Below are 20,016 nucleotides of genomic sequence, written 5' to 3'. Positions count from 1 at the left end.
AGAGCCCTGGTGTGTGTCGGGTAGAATTCTGACAGACAGATGATGAACAGACGAAAAAGATAGTGCCCATGACAGGGGACCCTGAGGGCACACTGCCGGGGTTTTAATCCCTGCCACTTTCTTGATGTTGGTGACCTTGGGCAAGGTACTTAATCCTTTTGTAGCTCAGTTTCCTCATCTGTATAATGGGAATAATAGGACCTATCTCATAAGGTTCTTATGAGGATTAAGTGAGTTCATGTACATAAATTGCCTTGAACAGTAGCTGGCATGGAGTAAGTGCTCTAGATGTGTTTGCTGTTAGAACGCATGCTCCCTAGCTGTATAGTACCAAGTTCTGCACAGTCCCTTGTTGACACTGCTTGGAACTGGAAAAAAGAGAGATAAGGGGGACTGAGCAGCAGGGGCGAGAGTGCCAGCCCCTGATCCACCTGGTGCTCTCTCTCTTACAGACAGAGGGAGTGAGCCCCCCCTTCACAGCACGGGTGCCCAGCTCTGCCTCAGTCTATGACCAGAGAGGATTGGCCCCTGGTCAGGAGTACCAGGTCACTGTTCGTGCTCTTCGAGGGACTAGCTGGGGCCCTCCTGCCTCCAAGACCATCACCACCAGTGAGAGCTGGGGCTGTGGGGTGGGGACCGGGTGGAGATCTGGATCTGAGAGGAGTGATTGGGCATCTGCCCTCCAGGAGGGCAGAGGGGAGGGGTTGGGTGGGAGCAGGGCTCTTAGGAGGAAAGCTGGTGACTGAAGAACCAGACTCCAACCTGATCCCTCCTCTCTCTAACCTGGCTAGTGATCGATGGCCCCCAGGACCTCCGCGTGGTGGGTGTGACACCAACCACACTGGAACTCAGCTGGCTGCGCCCCCAGGCTGAGGTGGACCGATTTGTGGTGTCCTACGTTAGTGCTGGCAACCAGAGAGTGCGGCTGGAAGTGCCCCCTGAGGCAGACGGGACGCTGCTAACTGACTTGATGCCAGGCGTGGAATATGTGGTGACTGTCACTGCAGAGCGGGGCCGGGCAGTAAGCTACCCGGCTTCTGTCAGGGCTAACACAGGTATGGCTGGCCAGGGGTTCAGGAAGGGCTGAGTTTCCAATTAGGAGCCCTTTCCTTGGGAGCCCTCGTCTAGGGCTCACAGGCTCCTCTGAATGCACTTGGCAGGGTGTCTGGGGGTCCCAAAGCACCTGCTGGGAGCCTTGCCCTGGACCAAGGGCACTGGGGAGACAGAGCCCTCAGCTGCTTGGAGTCCTAAAGGGGGGCTGCAGTTGGAGTATGGGAGGGGCTGCCCCATGGAGAGAAGTAGTAAATAGGAGATACTGTCTGACCCACCAAGATGCTGGAGGTTCTGATCCAAACTTAGGTACAGGGACACCCTAGGGCTCACAGTCAGTGGTCAGATCCTGCAGGGATTGGAATTAGGCAGATCAGAGATCAGCACTCCTGTTGACTTTAGGATTGAGGTTCTGGGGAGTTACGTCTGATAGCAGTAATTTTCCACTAACCCTCAAGGTCTCTTAACAGATGCCTGGATCTTTCTTTTCTTTTCCTGTGACAGAGGGACGCCCACCTTGCTGTAGCTCACATTCTCTCCTCCCACTCCCCTTTCTCTCCTTCAGACACAGGGCCCCACCCGCTGGCTTCTCTCTTCTTTCTAGGGCACCAAGAGTGGCGGGCTTGGAGGGCAAGGGTTGAGGGGCTCCTGGGACACTAACTCCTTTCTCTTGGTTCTCTTTCCAGGTGGGGCTGGGGCACAGGGAAGAGGCCTCTAGCTCCGGAGGGAGGGGCGGAGGGAGGGACTGCCGTGGGGAGGAGTGCAGGGTTTGGGGGGATGTCACTGACCTGCTCTCCCCCTCCCCCTTTTTTGCCCCCGGCAGCACCAGGTCACTACAGTTACCCGGAGGTGCGCCCCCCAGCCCCGCCCCCCAGGTCCCGGCCCCGGCCGGCCTCGGCCTCACGGCCTCCGCGCCCTGCTCGGCCCCCTCGGCCCTCACGGCCCTCACGGCCGGCGGAGGAGGGGGAGGAGGAGTCTCGGCCTGGGCCTAGCCTGCCCCTGCCCCCTCGACGGTCGTGGGCCAACCTGACGGCCGAGCTGGGCCGCTTCCGCGGCACGGTGCAGGACCTGGAGCGCCACCTGCGGGCCCACGGCTACCCACTGCGGGCCAACCAGACCTACACGTCGGTGGCGCGCCACATCCATGAATACTTGCAGCGGCGGCGTCTGACGGCTGCCGCCCCCGTCGGCTCCCCCGCACACCAGCCCCGTCGCCCCCACCCCACCACCAGCCCCGACTCAGGCACCTGGAAGCGGGACTCCAACCAGGGCATCTACGGCCTCTCACCCGAAGGCGTCGACCGAGTGGCTGCGCCCCGCCACCCCAAGCCCGAGGTGCTGGGCAGTTCCGCTGACGGCGCCCTACTCGTATCCCTCGATGGGCTCCGCGGCCACTTCGAGCGCGTGGTGCTGCGCTGGCGGCCCCAGCCGCCCGCAGAGGGCCCCAGCGGGGAGGTGACCGTGCCGGGCACCACGCGCACCGTCAGCCTACCCGATCTCAGGCCCGGCACCACCTACCACGTGGAGGTCCATGGGGTGCGGGCAGGGCAGACCTCCAAGTCCTACGCCTTCATCACCACCACAGGTAGCGTGGGCTGGGGCGCCGGACCACCCATCCCCTGCCCAGCCTCACCTGCCCGTTGGAGTCTACATCCATGAGTTCCTCCCACTGCCTCACTGCTCAGACTGCCACCCCCAGTACACCCTTCTGCCTTCAAGCACTACCTGGTCCAGGCTCCAGGGGACCCACAACAAAGCACGTCCTTCTGTGTCCCTAGAAGCCACCTCCACCCCCAGGGTCCTGGCAGATACCCAAGGCCAAGGAGACTGGTCTTGGGGTTCCCTGATTTTCACTTCAGTTCCCAGGGCACTTCTGCCAGGATTGCTATTCTAGGCAATAGAAAGGGCATTTGGTGGGTGGGGCAGTGCCTGCAAAGACTCACTGGGGCAGCTTGGGTGGGGCTGGGAGTGAAACCAGAGGTTCCCTGCTCTGACTCACTGTGGTGAAGGTGGCTAAAGACCGTGGTCAGTGGTTACTGTTTTCCACAATTTGGCCTTGACCGCAAAGGGACACATCGGAACTGCTTGGGGGTGGCCTTGAGGCCATCCATCAGGCAGCATGTCTGTGTGAGAGGTGAAACCACTGCTTTTTGAGCTGTTTTTCCAGACCTCCTGGCTCACTTCATGCTTGTCTCTCCCACAGGAAAGATGTCCAGGCTCGGGGATGGGGCGCTCTGTGGCTGCCATGGGGAGGGTTGTGGGCCTCTTCTTCCCCCATAGGGCCCAGATGCCACCTGAGCTGGATGCCCCCCCCACACACATCCTCTCTTCCCTCTCTTCTCACTACCCTCTCTCTTCTTGCATCCTCCTTCCCTAACACCACCATCTCCTCCTTTCTTCCAGGCTTCTCACTGCAGCATTAATGGAAGCCACGACCACCACCCACTGGGGAGGGGGATGCGTGTAGGGAGGGACGTGGAAGTCTGTGGGTGCTGGCAGTCACTGGAGCCTTGTGAGGGAAGGGGTGGCAGGCTTTATTTCTTTTATTTATTACCTACAGGCCTGTCTGTTCAGAAATGTGGGGGACAGGGGTGTTCAGAGGACTGCACAGACGTTTGGGAGGATGAGGTGGCCCAGGGAGTGGTCCCAGGAACAGAAAAGGGGGGTCTGTAGGTTCTTAGAGGCTAGGGGCCACACCCTGGGGGTTGGGGTTTTCTTTCTGGCTCTAATACTCGATTCTCTTGTTTTTCTCACCCTGCCCCTTCCCAGGGTCCTCCCCCTCAGGCCTCTTGGGGGCGACTGATGAGCCTCCTCCCTCCGGCCCTTCAACGACTCAAGGGGTCCGGGCTCCCGTCCTGCAGCAGCGCCCCCAGGAGCTGGCAGAGTTGCGGGTGCTGGGCAAAGACAAGACAGGGCACCTCCGCGTGGCCTGGACCGCCCAGCCTGACACCTTTGCCCACTTCCAGCTGCGCCTGAGCGTGCCCGAAGGGCCGGAAGTTCATGAGGAACTACTGCCAGGGAATGTCCGCCAGGCTCTGGTGCCCTCACCCCCTCCTGGAGCCCCCTATGAGTTGTCACTTCGTGGGGTCCCTCCCAAGGGCGAGCCCTCTGCCCCTCTCATCTACCAAGGCATTATGGGTACATCCTGGATTCTGCTCAGGCCAGTGTCCTGAGGTTTGGGGAGGAGCTGGGCCATCAGGACTTCAGAGGTGGGATGAGGGTTGAAGGCAGGGCTAGTGTTTGGGTCTGGGTGGTAGGAGAAAGCAAGGAGAGAAAAGGAGTTGAGGGTTCAGGGGAAAGAGGGATGGAGGGTGGTCTTAGAATGATGATAGAGTGGGTTGGGGAGGGGAGTACTCCAGGAAAAGAAGATGGGAGAAGAGAAGTCAGAGGGTGGGACAGCAATTCAAGGAGAGAAGCTGGTGGCCCTGGCTCTCCACCTGAAGCTTTCTTTGTCCTGTGTCCTGCCCCCACTTCCTGGTCACTCCTCTGCCCTACCCCACCCCATAGGTCTCTCAGAGTGGGTGCGGGAAGGCATCTGGCCCCAAGGGTACTGACCCTCGGCTCCCTCCTCCCCTTCCCCACAGCCACCACCACCCCTCACTGGGCAGGCTAGGACAGTGGTGCTGCCCCCTACCCTGGGAGCCTGGCCTGCAGTGGACAGCGCCCCATGGTCCCATCAGCCAGTTTCTGCTGGGAGTGGAGGTTCCTTAGAGCAGGGAGCTTCACAGCCATCAGGACTTCGGAGATGGGTGAGGTTTGCAGAACCAGTGAAGGACAGGGCCTGGGGTACCTGGCTCTCACATTCCACCTGGTCGCTCTGTATGGGACCAGGGTAGCCGGCTCTCCCTGCAGCCTTAGGTCAAGCTCACCACTGGGAGAGAGTGTGGCAAGCGAGAGAAGTTCACGTGGACTGAGGAGCCTTCAGACTGCTCTGAAGCAGCAATGGGGAGGTTCAAAACAGGGAGAACCACAGGGGACCTGAAACTCCCCCAAAGATCTTGGTGTGGAGAGGGACTGAGACCTTTGCGAGGGGCGGGGAAGCTGTCACAAAGGAAGGACCACAGCTATTCCTTTGATTGGTTTGAAGAGACACTCAGAGAATGGAGGGGAAATGTCCGCCTTCCCCAAAAAGCTGGTCACAGAGGGCTGAGGGGTGGGAAAAAGGAGGCTTCGAGGGAGGCAGCTGTCCAGGATGGAGTGAACCAGTGGGCAGAGGACGGGGAAGGAGACCAGGGGCAAGGCAATGGTGAGTCCACCTGCTTTGCTTTTTGCCCCCCACACTCCAGACAAGGATGGGGAGAAGCCTGGGAAGCCATTGGTCCCACCACGCCTGGGCGAGCTGACAGCGACAGATGCAACCTCCAGCTCCCTGCTTCTGCACTGGACAGTCCCTGAGGGCGAGTTTGACTCCTTCGTGATCCAGTACAAGGACAGGGATGGGCCCCAGGTGGTGCCCGTGGAGGGGCCCCAGCGCTCAGCCCTCATCACCAACCTGGACCTCGGCCGAAAGTACAAATTTGTCCTGTATGGACTCGTGGGCAAGAAGAGGCACGGACCCCTAGTGGCTGAAGCCAAGATAGGTGAGCGAGGGTGGTCACATACCCGCCTGCCCTGCCCTCTGCATGGTGCTGGAGGAGATCTTCCCAGTGATTTGGAACCTGTTTTGGGAACTCCACAAAGGCTTCCGGGAGGTGTTGGTGCCTGAGATGAGTCCTGAAGGGGAAATAGAGGTGGGTCAGGCAGAGAGGTGGAGGGGGGCAGCACAGACAGAGGGAGCCATGGAGAGCGAGGCAGGAGTGAGTGTGGCCCTGTAGGAGAATCGATGTCTGTTCCCTCTGGATGGAGAGCAGGGCACCTGGGGAGCTGAGAGGATTGGTCTCATTTGAGGGTTCCAGGGGGCCTCTGAAGGGTTTTAAGTGGGGGAGTGACATGGTTTGATATTTATCTTAGAAGTAACACTGAGGCTGCTGCAGAGGATAGGTGGGGAGGTGACTTAAGAGCTGAGAAGAAATGATGGTGGCCTGTCTGGGGTGTTGGCAATGAGGCTGGATGTGGGAAGTGAAGGAGAGTGAGGAGGCCCAGGCACCCCTGTGTTTCTGGATCAGTCGAATTCTGTGAGACAAGAAACAGTGCAGGTGAGGAACAACACTTCCTTGTTAGTCACCCCATGTGGGACACTTAGATAAATATATTTTGAGCATTTAAGTGTAAGATGTGTTCAAGACGTTCTAAATGTATGATCACACTTAATCCTTCCAGCAGCCCTGTGAGGCATGCCCATTTATAGATGAGGAGAATGGAGGCACAGAGAGGGAGAGGTCCCTCCAGCACAAAGTGATGGGGCCATGGAGTCATACTGCTACCCTCGTGGATCTGGAGAACAGAGAGAAGGCCTGAAGAGGGGGTGTGGGTGTCATCAGTGCCAATGGACAGGGGCCCAGTGAGGGTGCTAGGGAAAGCAGAGAGAGGGCCGCTGGAACCCTGGAGATGGCCAACACTCAGAGCAGGAGCAGAGGAAGAGGAGACCGCAGGGCAGCCTGAGGGGGCACTTAGAGAGAGGAGCAGAGCCAGGGAGAATGTGTCCTAGACGCCAACCCAGGGCGCGGTCAGACATCAGATTCCGTAAGAGTGATTCAGGGCTACAGAGTGTCCACAGGACTTAGTAATGGTGAGGTCCCCACTGACCCTGGTCAGAGCTGCTGGTAGAGGGTGGAGCTGGGTTGGAAGGGTGATGGAGGTGAGGACAAGGCTACAACTAGTGTAGACATCTCTTTCTGGAATCTGGGCTAGAAAGAGAGAGAAAAGAGGGCAGCGGAGGCTGGAGGGAGATACAGCTGAGTGGAGGAGCTCGTGCCAATGCTGTGGCACAGCAGGAGGGAGTGAGGGGTTGGTGGTGTAGGGTGGGTGAGGAGGAGGTGGGCTCGGAGCACAGGTGTGGGAGGCCGTCCCACATTAAAATGCTCCAAGGGTCGGGCTTCCCTCTCCTGGAGGAGAAACCAGCTAGTGGTTAGGCCTGGAAGCAATGGAGGTTGTCCGGGAAGACTTCCCTGGCCATGAAAATGGGGAAAGGGCTGGCTGGGCTCCCGTCTCTCTGAAGCTCCTCCCCAGGCTGAGGATAGGGTCAGGGCCACACTAGTTCATACAGTGCTTTTGTGCCATTTAGAAGAAGACACCCCTTTCTCTAGGTGGGCCTAGCCCCTTGCCAGGGTACACAGCTTGGCAAGCAGAGTGCTAGCCGATTTTAGTCCCTCAGTCCTCCCTTAGCCGTGCACCTTTGTGCAGTGAACAGCCTGCACAACCTCATATAGCATCCCTATGTGGGAGATTGATTCCCCCTTCTCCTGTGACCTGTATCCTTCCTTCTCTTTACCCCCTTTTCCTAGTGCCTCAGAGTGATCCCAGCCCAGCAACTCCACCCCGCCTGGGAAAGCTGTGGGTGACAGATCCCACACCAGATTCGCTGCACCTCTCCTGGACTGTCCCTGAGGGCCAGTTTGACTCCTTCGTGGTTCAATACAGGGACAGGGATGGACGGCCCCAGGTGGTGCCTGTAGAAGGGCCCGAGCGCTCCATCACTGTTTCCCACCTGGACCCCGACCACAAGTACAGATTCAGTCTGTTTGGGATTGCCAACAAGAAGCGGCATGGCCCCCTCACGGTTGATGGCACCACTGGTGAGTGGCAGTCACCTCAGCCGCCGCGTGACCCCTCCCAGCCTTCCGCACACTTGCCCTCAGCCAGGAACCAGCTGGGCCTCCCAGTGAGACGGCTGACTCCGAATCCTGGCCCTGCTCCCGGGCTGAGGGGCAGCCAGCCTCCCCCAGACTGCTGGACCCCTTCCATCCCATTTAGCTGCTCCCCAAGGCCCAGAAGGTGTGTCATACCCTGGCTGTGCCAGACTCCTCACGAGTTCAGTACTCACACTAATTGAATAGTGACCCCCCCAGGTGTGACAACCTGTCCAAACCCCAAGCCCCAGTATCGGGCTGCCAGTTCAGTCCAGGCTGCATCCTCTTATTTACAGCCCCAGAGAAGAGAGAGGAGCCGCACCACCCAGAGGCCCCCGAGCAGCCCCTGCTGGGGGAACTGACAGTGACCGACGTCACCCCAGACTCCCTGCGCCTGGCCTGGACCGTGGCCCAGGGTTCCTTCGACTCCTTCATGGTCCAGTACAAGGATGCGCAGGGGCAGCCCCAGGCAGTGCCCATCGAGGGGAATGAGAATGAGGTCACCATCGCTGGTTTGGAGTCCGACCGAAAGTATAAGATGAACCTCTACGGGCTTCATGGCAGGCAGCGTGTGGGGCCTGTGTCTGTGGTGGCCACCACCGGTGAGTCAGGGCCGCAGGGGCCCCCATCCCTCTCTGCCCCCAGCCCTGGCCTGGGGCTCCTTCAAACCACCCTCCACCTTCTCTTTCTGGGCTCCAATTCTGCCAAGCCTCCACCCTCTACTTCTCCACATCCCAGGACTTCTTACCCAGCCGCCAGCCCCTCACCTCTTTCTTGGCCCTGCTTCTCCATCTCCAAGAACAGGCCCCATTTCCCCATTCCGAGCACCTGGAATCATCCCTCCACCCCGGGCTGTCCTCCCCACTGATGTGCTCAGCCACTGTGTTCTTTCCCCTCGGTTTGCTGGGCTCCTTCCCCTACCATGGCCTGGCTCGGCTGTGGTCATTTCTGAGCTCCGTTGCCTACTGCCCACATCGTCCTGCCATTCCTGCTCCATTCAGAGTGGCAGATGCAAGGGACAGGAGCACCATGCTTCCCAGCCTCTTTCTGGCATGAAGAGGGCTCCTCCCAGCCCCCCACCCCCGACTCCCAGCCAGCTTGGATCAGGGCGGAGGGCTCACTCTCAGCTTCCCTGCCTTGCATTCCTCCACGTGCCCAGCCTCCCCCTGTCCAGCGCCATCTCAGAGGTCGTGTAGCATCGTGGTTGGGAGCATGGGCTCTGGCACCAACTGCTTGGATTTTAATCCCAGCTCTGCAATTTACTGCCTATGGGACCTTGTGCAAGTTACTGACCTCTCTGTGCCTCAGCTTTCTCATCTGCCAAATGGGGATAATGTAACTGCTTCACAGAGTTCTTAAAATTAAATGAGTTAATGTGCATCCAGCGCTTAGAACAGTGCCTGGCACGTCAAAACTGCTGTTTAAGAGTGAGCTTCTATTTCTCCCTGACCCTCACTTCCCAGGAGCCTTTTTTTCTCCTCACCTCCCTACCTTCCCCATCCTGGCTTGGGTTGTCATTCTTGCCTGCTCCCTCCTCAATCTCCTGTCCCTTAAGTAGTCCCTCATGGACCAGGAAGGGGGTCACAAGGGCTGGACAGTCCCCCGACTCCATGCAGCCTCAGCAATGATCTAGCTGCAGCAGATGGTGGTTGGTGCCCTCGGGGCTGTGACTCTAGACCCAGCCAGGGAAGAGCATGGCCCTCCCTAGCCCCTACCCCTAAATCTTTCTCCCAGTCTTGTCTGAAGCCCTGCCTTAGCAATCCATTCCTGGGGGTTAGAGGGGAGGGAGAAGCCAGGCTGCAGGGGCCACATCTGTCCCCTGTCCTGCTAAGCAGGGTGGGAGCAGCTGGAAGCCCTGGGAGGGGCAGGAGGTGAAAGGGAAGAACACAGGTGGAAAGAGGCTCAGTGCCCCCTCCCATCCCTGAGGTCAGCACTGTCAGTGAGCACAGTATAGAAGAGTTTCTCAGTTTCCTCTCTTCCCATCTCAGCTCCTTTTCTCAGACATGAGAAGAGACCCCCGCCCCCATGGAGCCCACCAGTACAATCCTGCCTGCAGTACATGATGGGGGATAGGGGCCTGTCTCCATCGATAAGTTGCTGAATGGCTACTACAAAGGCTTCACTAGCCCTTAAGCCTACAGCTTGAGGACTGTATTTGCTGGGTGTGCTTTATTGTCATGGTTAATATCACCAGCAAAGCTTGTATCTCCATCTCTTCTCTCAGCCCCCCAGGATGTTGCAGATGAGACCCCCAGCCCCACTGAGGTGGAGGAGGCGCCCAGCTCCACAGAACCCAGCACAGAGGCCCCAGAGCCCCCCGAGGAGCCCCTCCTGGGGGAGCTGACGGTGACAGGATCTTCCCCAGACTCGCTGAGCCTGTCCTGGACCGTCCCCCAGGGCCACTTTGACTTCTTCACCGTTCAGTACAAGGACAGAGATGGCCGGCCCCAGGTGGTGCGTGTCGGGGGTGAGGAGAACGAGGTCACCATTGGGGGCCTGGAGCCGGGGCGCAAGTACAAGATGAACCTGTATGGCCTGTACGAGGGACAGCGTGTGGGCCCCGTGTCCACGGTGGGCGTGACCGGTGAGTGAAGATGGGGCCTGGTTCCTTTTCCTCCCGCTGGTGGCCCCCAGTCTCTCTGTGGCAATTGCTCTCTTTTGCTGCAGTGGAAACACAAGCTCCCACCTGCTTGGGGAAGACCTAGAAAGAGCAGTTTGCTGGGGACTGGGCTGCAACCAGGTTGAGCAAGTTTTAAACTTTCTGCGCCTGTTTCTTCATCTGTAAAATGGGGATAACACCACCCACCTCACAGAACTGTTATGAGGATTAAATGAGTTAGCAGACATAAAGCACTAAGAGTGGGCCTGGCATGGAAGAAACATGCTGTCAGGGTTTGCCGCTACGATTATTATAATTACCCTTATTCTGGGGTCTGCTCTGTCCCCTTTGGCTGGTTAGATGGTGAGAATGTGCATGAGACATTGGCCTCCTCGTCAGTGCAGCTAGGAACTTTCTTTACCACAAGGAGAAACATCCCTTCCACCCCGTCTCGGGCTGGGTACAGGGCCACCTCAGCCACCACAAAGGACCCAGCCTGGGCACCTCCTTTCTAGAGCCTCAGCGAGGGCCAGGGTCCCAGGCAGGCCTCTGGGACCCTCTTGCTGACCAGCCCAGCCTGCTCACGAGGAGGGGCATCTCTCTTCCCCTTTGCTCACTGAGAGCAAAACAACCTTTTTCAAAAGCAGCTTTTACTAATAAGAGAAAGATTAACAACTTAACAGCATAGAAACAGATAGGTTTCCAGAGCATGTGTTTCTGTGCTTCCACAAGCCCAACCTCACAGCGACTTGGTTGGCTTAGTTTCCAGAACCTTCCCCTCCCAATTTCCTTTCTTTGCCTCAGTCAGCAGTGACAGGAGGGAGAGGGTAAAGCCACCCTGAGTTACTGTGCTGTGGGCCTGATGTAGAGGGAGGAAGGGAGGCTCATGCCAGGCCCAGAACATGCTGCCAGAGTTTCTCCTGGGGTGACCCTCGGTCCATCCTTCTGTCCTGGCAGTCCCACTGGGCTCTGTGAGGCCCTGTCCCTGGTCCCCAGGTAAGGATAGGCTGTGTTGGGCACTGACTGAGGCAGTGCAATAGAGGAAAAGAGAGTTCTGGAATCTGACAAACTGAATTCCATTCCCGGCTTCTCCCGGTTCTTGGCTGCATGATCTTGAAAAAGTTACCTTCTCTCTAAGAACCTCAGCTTTCTCATCTTCAAGGTAGGGCAAGCAACACCCACCGTGTCGTAAGTGTTAGAGGTGGGGATGTAACCTGCCTAGCACATTCTTGGCTCATTTCAACTTTCTGCTCAAACCCTCTGTGGAGAAATCACTGTATATCTGTGTACAGATCCTGGAAATTTTAAAACATGTATTATCCTGGATAAAATATAAGTGTCCCTTTAAGAAAGAAACAAGCATGATATTCATTATCAGAGCAGGCAGGTGAGACCACTGAGCTGACTGAGGGGCCGCGCCTGGCACACAGTGCACACTGTACCGTTGCTAGGAGAAGAAACACATGGAGCTAGTTAGAAACATTTCTAAGTTGGAAAAGGATTTTCCCAAATGCAGCATGGGGACTGTTACACTCCTGGGAGTTCTAATCTCACCATTCCTGGTTAAGCCAGACCACCAACAGTAAGGCTTGATGGTGAGGGACAGTTTCTCTCCCTCAGGGAAAGGAGTATAGAGAGGGCAAAAATTAGCAGGACATGGATGCTACAGGAACTAACAGAGCTAGAAGGCAAATGAAATGAAATACCATGCCTGGCCTGGCACCTAGTGCCTAGTATACCAGGTACCCCCTTGTCAACTGACCACCTTGTCAATACATGGTGGTCACTCCCACCCCTCTTCAGCCACCTCCATCCTTGTTCTCCCCCTCTCAGACTCATTTCCATCTTCCTAAGGCCTCATCACCAGCCCGTTTTTCAAGCAGATTTTATCTGTCTGGAGCCTAGTCTTATCCTCCCACAGGAGCCAGAGAAACAAGCTGTTGGGAACCCCACCCACCCAGCCACCCCCTCTGCCATATTACCTCTTGGGACCACCTTCCAGTTTCGGTCACTAATAAGGAAGGCCTCCCAGATTCAGCTCATTCTCGGGCGACGGGGACCTGCAGGTCTTGAGCTTGGCCTTTCCCAGCTCAGTGTGCAGACACATCTTAATTTAACAAACATCTGTGGAGCACCCACTGTGTGCTGGGCACTGGGGACACAGCAGTGAACACAGCAAAGCTCTGCCTGTGGCGCTCACATTCTAGCAGAGGGAGGCAGGCACCACAGTGCACAAACATATCAGTGGTGCTGTATGTGATGGTGATGAAAGCTGGGGAGCAAAGCAAAGGCCAGTAGGTGAGTTGGTGAGTGGGCCTGAAGGCAGCAGGAAAGGGCCTGTGGAAGAAAGACCTGAAGGGAGAGTTCAAGCCACGTAGGCCTCTGGGGCAGAGGGAAGGTGTCCTGATCATCTGTGGACCAGGAGGAATGTTTTGGAATGGGGGGTGGGGGGCTTATGTGAGAGATGAACATGTGGGACCTCGGAGGCCATTGGCTTTTGCTCTGAGATGGAAGCCACTAAGGGAACAGGCTCTGATGAATGTGTTAACAGCGGGGAACAGAGCGAAAGGAGTGAGGGTGGAGGAGGGAGGAGATGGTTCAGGAGACTGTTATATAATCCAGTAAGAGCCGCTGGTGCTTGGAGACGGCGGCGGCGGCGGGAGCAGAGTGGATGAGGAGGGGTCAGCTTCTGAAGGTAGTGCCAACAGGACTTACTCACAGGCCAGATGTGGGGTCTAAGAGAGGACGCAGGGATGACTCCAAGAATGGAGTTGTGATGTCGCTGAGGCGGGAAGGCTGTGGAGGGCGTCCCTGGGCTCGGTTTTTTGACCTGTTGAGTTTGAGACACGGATTAGGCACCCAAGGAAGATGCTGAGCAAACACGGTGAGGCGGGGAGGTCTGGAAAGAGGTGTTGGACGCATTGACGTACAGATGGAAGTTCAGCCACTTTCCCAGGGTTTCTGTGATGTCTGACACCCCTCCGCCCAAGCACAGCCCCAGATTCTGGCAGGGACTTAGTGAAGGGTTGTGAACCGGAGAGATATTGCCAATTACTGTAGAACCACCTCATGGGCACCACAAAAACTACAGACATAATTACAACCAAGAGAAACAGGGGTTTCTCCTAACAGCCCCCCCCTCTCTCTCTCAGCTCCACAGCCAGAAGAGACTCCTCCAGCCACAGAGCACCCCATGGAGCCACGCCTGGGGGAGCTGACAGTGACGGATGTGACTCCCAACTCTGTGGGCCTCGCATGGACCGTCCCTGAGGGCCAATTTGACTCCTTCATGATCCAGTACAAGGACAGGGATGGGCAGCCCCAGGTGGTACCTGTGGATGCAGACCAGCGTGAGGCCACTGTCCCCAGCCTGGAGCCTGCACACAAATACAAGATAAACTTCTACGGGCTACATGGTGGGCAGCGTATGGGCCCCCTCTCTGTGATAGCTGTGACGGGTGAGTGACGGGGTAAGGCCATCCCCATCCCTGGTTACCCAGAGTGCCCCCATAATCCCTCTCTCGGGTCCTGCCTTAGTGGCCCCCACCAGGTCTTTCTCGGGGTCACAGGCATCTAGTCTGTATCCTGACCCCTTGGCTCCCCGCTCAGGCTGGAACCTTCCCTGCCCTCCAGTCCTCAACTCCACTCTGCCCCCTCCTCCAGGTAGGAGTGTCTTCCTTCTGTCTCAGACTCTCTCGTCTCTCCCTCTCTGATTGTCCACAGCTGTTTCCTCCCCTTCTCTTTATAACCCTGCTGTGACTTGGATACAGCTGCCGCCTCCCCCTGCTGCCCTTTTTTATTGGGGTTAAATGATACACATCCCTTGAATCTCTTCTCGGAGGCCCTCAGCCCCCTGGCCCGAGCTGCATTCCCTTGCAGCCTGCCAAGTCTCTCCCCTCAGGAAGTGGCCCTTGCTCTGGGCTCTGAGCCCCTTCCCACCCTCAGGCTTCCTGGGTACAGGTTTCCGCCATTTTTGTGCCACAGCGTCTGGTGAAACCCATGGAACCCTCTCAGAGCCACATTTTAAAATTTATAATATAAAATGCATAGGATTACAAAGGAAACCAATTGTATTGATATACAATTATCAAAATACTTTTAAATACAAATTTATGACTTAGTAATACAGAGCCTTCTCTATTCATGAAGTCACAAGACTCAGTGGCATGTGTAATAACTTACCCACGTTTAGAAGTAGTGATGAGTATAAATGGTATTTTGAAGTTTCTGCAGTCATTCTAAGGGGATGTGAAAACATCTGTGATTCCTACTGATGACAAAGTGACAGACACTGCTAGAACCACTGTGGTTGGTGTCCTAATTCATCATTGAAGGAAATGCTACATTTCAGTTAGAGGTCAGAGAAAATAAAGACCTATTTCCCCTCTGAGTTCAAGGCCCCCTGGAGGCCCTCAGAGCCCAGGAGCCCTGGGAGTGGGGAGTTCTTGTGCCAGAGGTCTCAGCCATGTTCTTTGTCTTCCTGGCTCCTAGCTCCCCTCCTGCCAGCCCCAGCCACAGAGTCCCTCCAGGAGCCACGCCTGGGGGAGCTGACAGTGACAGATGTGACCCAGGACTCCGTGGGCCTCTCGTGGACAGAACCCGAGGGTGAATTCGACTCCTTCGTGGTCCAGTACAAGGACAGGGATGGGCAGCCCCAGGTGGTGCCTGTGGCTGCAGACCAGCGCGAGGTCACCATCCCTGGCCTGGAGCCCAGTAGGAAATACAAGTTCCTGCTCTTTGGGATCCAGGATGGGAAACGACGCAGCCCAGTCTCTGTGGAGGCAAAGACGGGTAAGAGCGACCCCCAGGAAGCCAAGCCTGAGGCCCCAGCTTTTGCCCTTTGTCACACTCCTGATCTCCACTCCCTTCTGCAAGGCCTCCCCTTTGTCAACTCTTCTGTTGCATTCAAAGAACAATACTGCTTGCTCCTGTCCAAGGCAGATGAGAGCAGACAAATGGGGCCAGTTGCTGGATCTGCTCCCCCTGCTGATTTTTCTTCTCTCCTCATAATTCCTACTTCTGTTGAATGAGGGAAGCTCCTTCGGATCCCTTCCTGGAAGGTGGAACATGGGAAGCTGGGGGTTCTGGGAAAGGGGGTGAAGGCAGCCAGGAGCCCTTCCCACCTCCCTGGGCCTTGCAGGTCCTCAGCCCTTTGTGGCCATCACATCCTGTGAGTTTTGCCGTCTCTCCTTTCACTCTCACCCAGTTTCTCACCCTACTGGCTCAGGCCCATTGGGTCCCACATCTCCCTCCCCAAGAGGACCCCTTTCCTCCTCTGCCCTCCTCCTGGAGCTTCAGAAACTGGGGACCGGAGGAGCCCAGGGCTGGCTGCCCAGCTGTGCCCCTTTCCTGGGTTTTGGTCCAGGCCCTCCCCTGCCTCTGGGGGCTCCCTGTTGCCAGAAAACTCTCGCAATAACAATGCCGTCAGCGTCCTCGCTGTCCAGGAAGGCAGCAGGCCAGCTCCTCCTCAGGCCTCGGGGTGGCTCCTTGGGCAGACACGAGATCCTCTCCTCGTCTGAGCTTCCCTTCTTTTCCCCCTACTTCCCCCCCACACACAGGCAGCTCCCACTTTTCCATCAGGTCCTACAAGGGTCTCCTCCATCATAATATCCTGCCTCCTCACCTGCTCTCTGCCCCCATCAGAGATCCTGTACCCCCTCTGACGTCCCTAGGACCCTCAGATTTCCCCAGGGGCCAGTCAAATCACAAAGAGTAGGCTCCTTGGTAAAAGGAAATAAACAGAGCAAGTCTGTGATAAGCTATACCGTCTAAGGAAATAGTCTCTGATAGGTGGGAAGAATCTGGACAGCAAGAGGAATAAGATAAGCAGGAAGCTAGGGAATCTCCTTTCCCAGAGATGACTCAGGACAGAAGACCTCTCCCTGCATTGGTTGAGTGGGCAGAGGCATGGGCCAGTTGGGCATGGTGGCACGGATGGGAGGGTGATGGAAATATTTTGGGGAAACACTGAGCATTTGGGTAGTTCTGGTTTTTCCAACTCAGCAGGAGGCAGTCAAGGAGTCACTGTGGAAAAAAATAAACGCAAAGACCTTTTCTCTCTGTCAGCTGCCCAAGGTGACGCCAGCCCAGGGACCCCACCCCGCCTCGGGGAGCTGTGGGTGACAGACCCCACCCCAGACTCACTGCACCTCTCCTGGACAGTCCCTGAGGGCCACTTTGACTCCTTTGTGGTCCAGTTCAAGGACAGGGATGGGCCCCGGGTGGTGCCTGTGGAGGGCCATGAGCGCTCGGTCACCATCACCCCTCTGGACACCGGCCGCAAGTACAGATTCCTCCTCTACGGCCTCCTGGGCAAGAGGCGCCACGGCCCCCTCACTGCAGACGGCACCACAGGTGAGGGCATCCCCTGCAGGGCCCGGCTCTGCCCCCAGAGGCCCCCTGGGGAAAGTGTGTGGCACCCTGCCAGGCCAGGGCAGCAGGCGATCACTTTTGGTGGCTGCCATCACAGTTGTTATTTGGCCCCAGCCACTCCGGCTAGGATCCAGCCCCAAATTCTCCTTGCACAAGCTCATAGCGCCAGCCCTGTAGGACTCAGCCATGGCAAAGCCCTGTCCCTAGACCTCTCAGTCCAGCCCTTTGAGGTCACTCAGCCTTCCAGAAACAGCTCAGCCATTTCCTCTCTGTGTCTCCATCTCAGAGACCCGGAATACTACGGACAATGCTGGCACAAAGCGTCCCCCAAAACCTCGTCTGGGGGATGAGCTGCAGGTGACCAGCGTGACACCGGACTCCGTGGGCCTCTCCTGGACAGTCCCTGAGGGCCAGTTTGACTCCTTTGTGGTCCAGTACAAGGACAGGGACGGGCAGCCCCAGGTGGTGCCCGTGGAGGGCGGCCTCAGGGAGGTCAGCATCTCGGGCCTGGACTCTGGCCGCAGGTACAAGCTGCTGCTCTACGGGCTGCACCAGGGCAAGCGCATGGGTCCCATCTCAGCTGTGGCCATGACCGGTGAGTGAGGCTGCGGCTGGAACAGGCTGCTCCTCCTTCCTGCCTGGCTCTCCTGGTCTGACCAAACCGCATGATTTCTATTTCCCTTCTTTTGGGGGAAGGAATCAGCTTAATGGAGGCATAGGTTACGTACGATAAAATTCACCCATTTTAAGAGAATAGTTCAATGAGTTTTGGCAAATGTAGAAGTCATGAAATCATTACCACAACTGAGATATAAAACATTTCTATTAACCCCAAAAGTATCCCTGTGCCCCTTTGCCATCAATCCCCCAACCCCAGCCTCTGGCAACCACCAATCGTTTCTGTCATTACACTTTTGCCTTCTTTTTTTTTAGATTTTTTTTTCCTTTTTCTCCCCAAAGCCCCCTAGTACATAGTTGTATATTCTTCTTTGTGGGTCCTTCTAGTTGTGGCACATGGGATGCTGCCTCAGCGTGGTTTGATGAGCAGTGCCATGTCCAGGCCCAGGATTCAAACCAACGAAACACTGGGCCGCCTGCAGCTGAGCACGCGAACTTAACCACTAGGCCACGGGGCCAGCCCCATACTTTTGCCTTCTTCAGCATTTCATCTAACAGAATCATGCAATACACAGTCTTTTGTGGTGGCTTCTTGCACTTAGCATAATGCTTTTGAAATTCATCCCTGTGTATCAATAGTTGGTCCTTTTTATTACTGACCTCTTGCCTTCACCTCCCTCCCGCCTTCCCTCCTCTTGGAGAGTCTTGGTGCTGCGACAGACCCGTCACCCATCTCTACCTGTCTCTCTGAACCAGCCCCCAGGGAAGAAATTGAAGCTGAGACCATGGCCCCAAGCCCTCCAGCGTCTGAGCCCCACCTCGGAGAGCTGACCCTGGAGGAGGCCACGCCGCACACCCTGCGTCTATCCTGGACAGCGATTCAGGGAGAATTTGACTCCTTCGAGGTCCAGTACACAGACCAAGATGGACGACTCCAAGTGGTCAATTTAGGGGGCGACCAGAATGACATCACCCTCTCTGGCCTGGAATCTGACCACAGATACCTCGTGAACCTATACGGTTTCCACGGCCGGCAGCGTGTGGGTCCTGCTCAGATTGAGGCCCTGACAGGTGGGCAAAAGAACTCCTCCCTGTCTGCTCCCTTCCAGATGGCTGTGAGAGCCGGAGGAGAGCACAGTACCATGGACACCCTGCCCCCCTCTCAGGTCCTTGTCTCTCTGTCTGTGTTCAGTCCCAAGAGAGGAAGAGGATGAACCTTCAGAACCTCCTACCATGACCCCCGAGCCTCCCTTCAAGCCGCACCTGGGGGAGCTGGCAGTGACAGACGCCACCCCTGACTCCCTAGGCCTCTCCTGGACAGTCCCCGAGGGCCACTTTGACCACTTCCTGATCCAGTACAAGAACGGGGACGGGCAGCCCAAGGCAGTGCGAGTGCCGGGGCACGAGGACAGGGTCACCGTCTTGGGCCTGGAGCCAGACCACAAGTACAAGATGAACCTGTACGGCTTCCATGATGGCCAGCGTGTGGGCCCCATCTCTGTCATTGGGGTGACAGGTGAGTAGACGGTGGAAACCCCAGGGTGGGTGAGTGGGATACAGGAGACCCTCTGCTGGAGGCTGAGCCATGGGGCCCTTTGTGCCCCTCCCATTCCCTAGCTCCCTGAGGACCAATGGGTCCTCCTGGGCAGGGAAGGGCCACCCTGAGCAATACTGGTGGCTGCCCTGGGTCCCAGAGCTGCCCCCAGAGGCCCTGGGCATGTTTTTGAAATGTGGACGGAGCAGCACCACCCAGCCTCCTTAGGCCCCTCTGAACTGACCTCAGGGCCCCCAGTCAGGGCCACAGCTTGGGAGAAGACCCAAGGACATCTCCCGGGGACCCTGCCTCACCCTCTCTCTGTCTCTTTCTCAGCTGCAGAGGAAGAGACCCCTACCCCCACAGAGGTGGAGGAAACCCCCAGCCTCACGGAACCCGGCACAGAGGCCCCAGAGCCCCCCGAGGAGCCCCTCCTTGGGGAGCTGATGGTGACAGGATCCTCCCCAGACTCGCTGAGCCTGTCCTGGACCGTCCCCCAGGGTCACTTTGACTTCTTCACTGTCCAGTACAAGGACAGGGACGGACGGCCCCAGGTGGTGCGTGTCAGGGGTGAGGAGAGGGAGGTCACCATTGGGGGCCTGGAGCCGGGGCGCAAGTACAAGATGAACCTATATGGCCTGTACGAAGGGCATCGTGTGGGGCCTGTGTCCACGGTGGGCGTGACGGGTAAGTGACTGCTAAAGGGCCCTTGGGGGTCTCTGGAAAGTTCTCTTTAGTGGAGCCTCCAGAGTCTCCTCCACTGGAAACCCAGGATCCCAAAACCCCAAACCTCTAACCCATCCGTTGTCCATTAACACTTCAGGACAGGTGTGATGTGGAGGCAGCAAGAGCGAGTCCCAGAGAGTACCAGGCCCATCTGAGAGAGGCCCTGGGGGACTGAGGCCTCCAGGCACTAACGCACTGACCGGTCTATGGCTCTCTGCTTTGCCTGGGAACTCTGGAAAGAACTTCTTTTTGGAGTTACGACAAATGCCATGAAATATTCATTCATTCATTCAACAAATATTTATTATATAAAATTTCAAACATATACACAAAGAGAAAGAATTGTGTAATGAGTTCCCATGTATCCATCACCTTGCTTCAACCAAATA

At 56.9% G+C, this 20,016-nt stretch overlaps 1 protein-coding gene across 5 annotated transcripts in view; it reads left to right on the top strand.

Moving 5' to 3' along the window:
* The window catches only part of TNXB (tenascin XB), a 55,470-nt gene that overhangs the window by 14,378 nt on the left and 21,076 nt on the right, over positions 1 to 20,016 (top strand). For 2 of the 5 annotated variants that reach the window (XM_023624639.2, XM_023624637.2), the window contains exons 5-19: positions 453 to 609; positions 792 to 1,055; positions 1,874 to 2,635; positions 3,820 to 4,188; positions 5,337 to 5,630; positions 7,434 to 7,724; positions 8,075 to 8,380; positions 10,003 to 10,362; positions 13,530 to 13,835; positions 14,869 to 15,168; positions 16,444 to 16,731; positions 17,036 to 17,344; positions 18,124 to 18,438; positions 18,560 to 18,883; positions 19,238 to 19,588. In XM_023624639.2, the coding sequence (XP_023480407.2) occupies positions 453 to 609; positions 792 to 1,055; positions 1,874 to 2,635; positions 3,820 to 4,188; positions 5,337 to 5,630; positions 7,434 to 7,724; positions 8,075 to 8,380; positions 10,003 to 10,362; positions 13,530 to 13,835; positions 14,869 to 15,168; positions 16,444 to 16,731; positions 17,036 to 17,344; positions 18,124 to 18,438; positions 18,560 to 18,883; positions 19,238 to 19,588 (4,996 nt within the window). The remainder of the gene's footprint in view (positions 1 to 452; positions 610 to 791; positions 1,056 to 1,873; positions 2,636 to 3,819; positions 4,189 to 5,336; positions 5,631 to 7,433; positions 7,725 to 8,074; positions 8,381 to 10,002; positions 10,363 to 13,529; positions 13,836 to 14,868; positions 15,169 to 16,443; positions 16,732 to 17,035; positions 17,345 to 18,123; positions 18,439 to 18,559; positions 18,884 to 19,237; positions 19,589 to 20,016) is intronic. The other 3 variants (XM_023624640.2, XM_023624641.2, XM_070245338.1) reach the window with 3 other exon arrangements.

Source organism: Equus caballus, chromosome 20 (assembly GCF_041296265.1).
Source record: "Equus caballus isolate H_3958 breed thoroughbred chromosome 20, TB-T2T, whole genome shotgun sequence".
NCBI lineage: Eukaryota > Metazoa > Chordata > Mammalia > Perissodactyla > Equidae > Equus > Equus caballus.
Note: the sequence above shows the minus strand (reverse complement) of the source record. Positions and strands in the feature narration are given on the sequence as shown.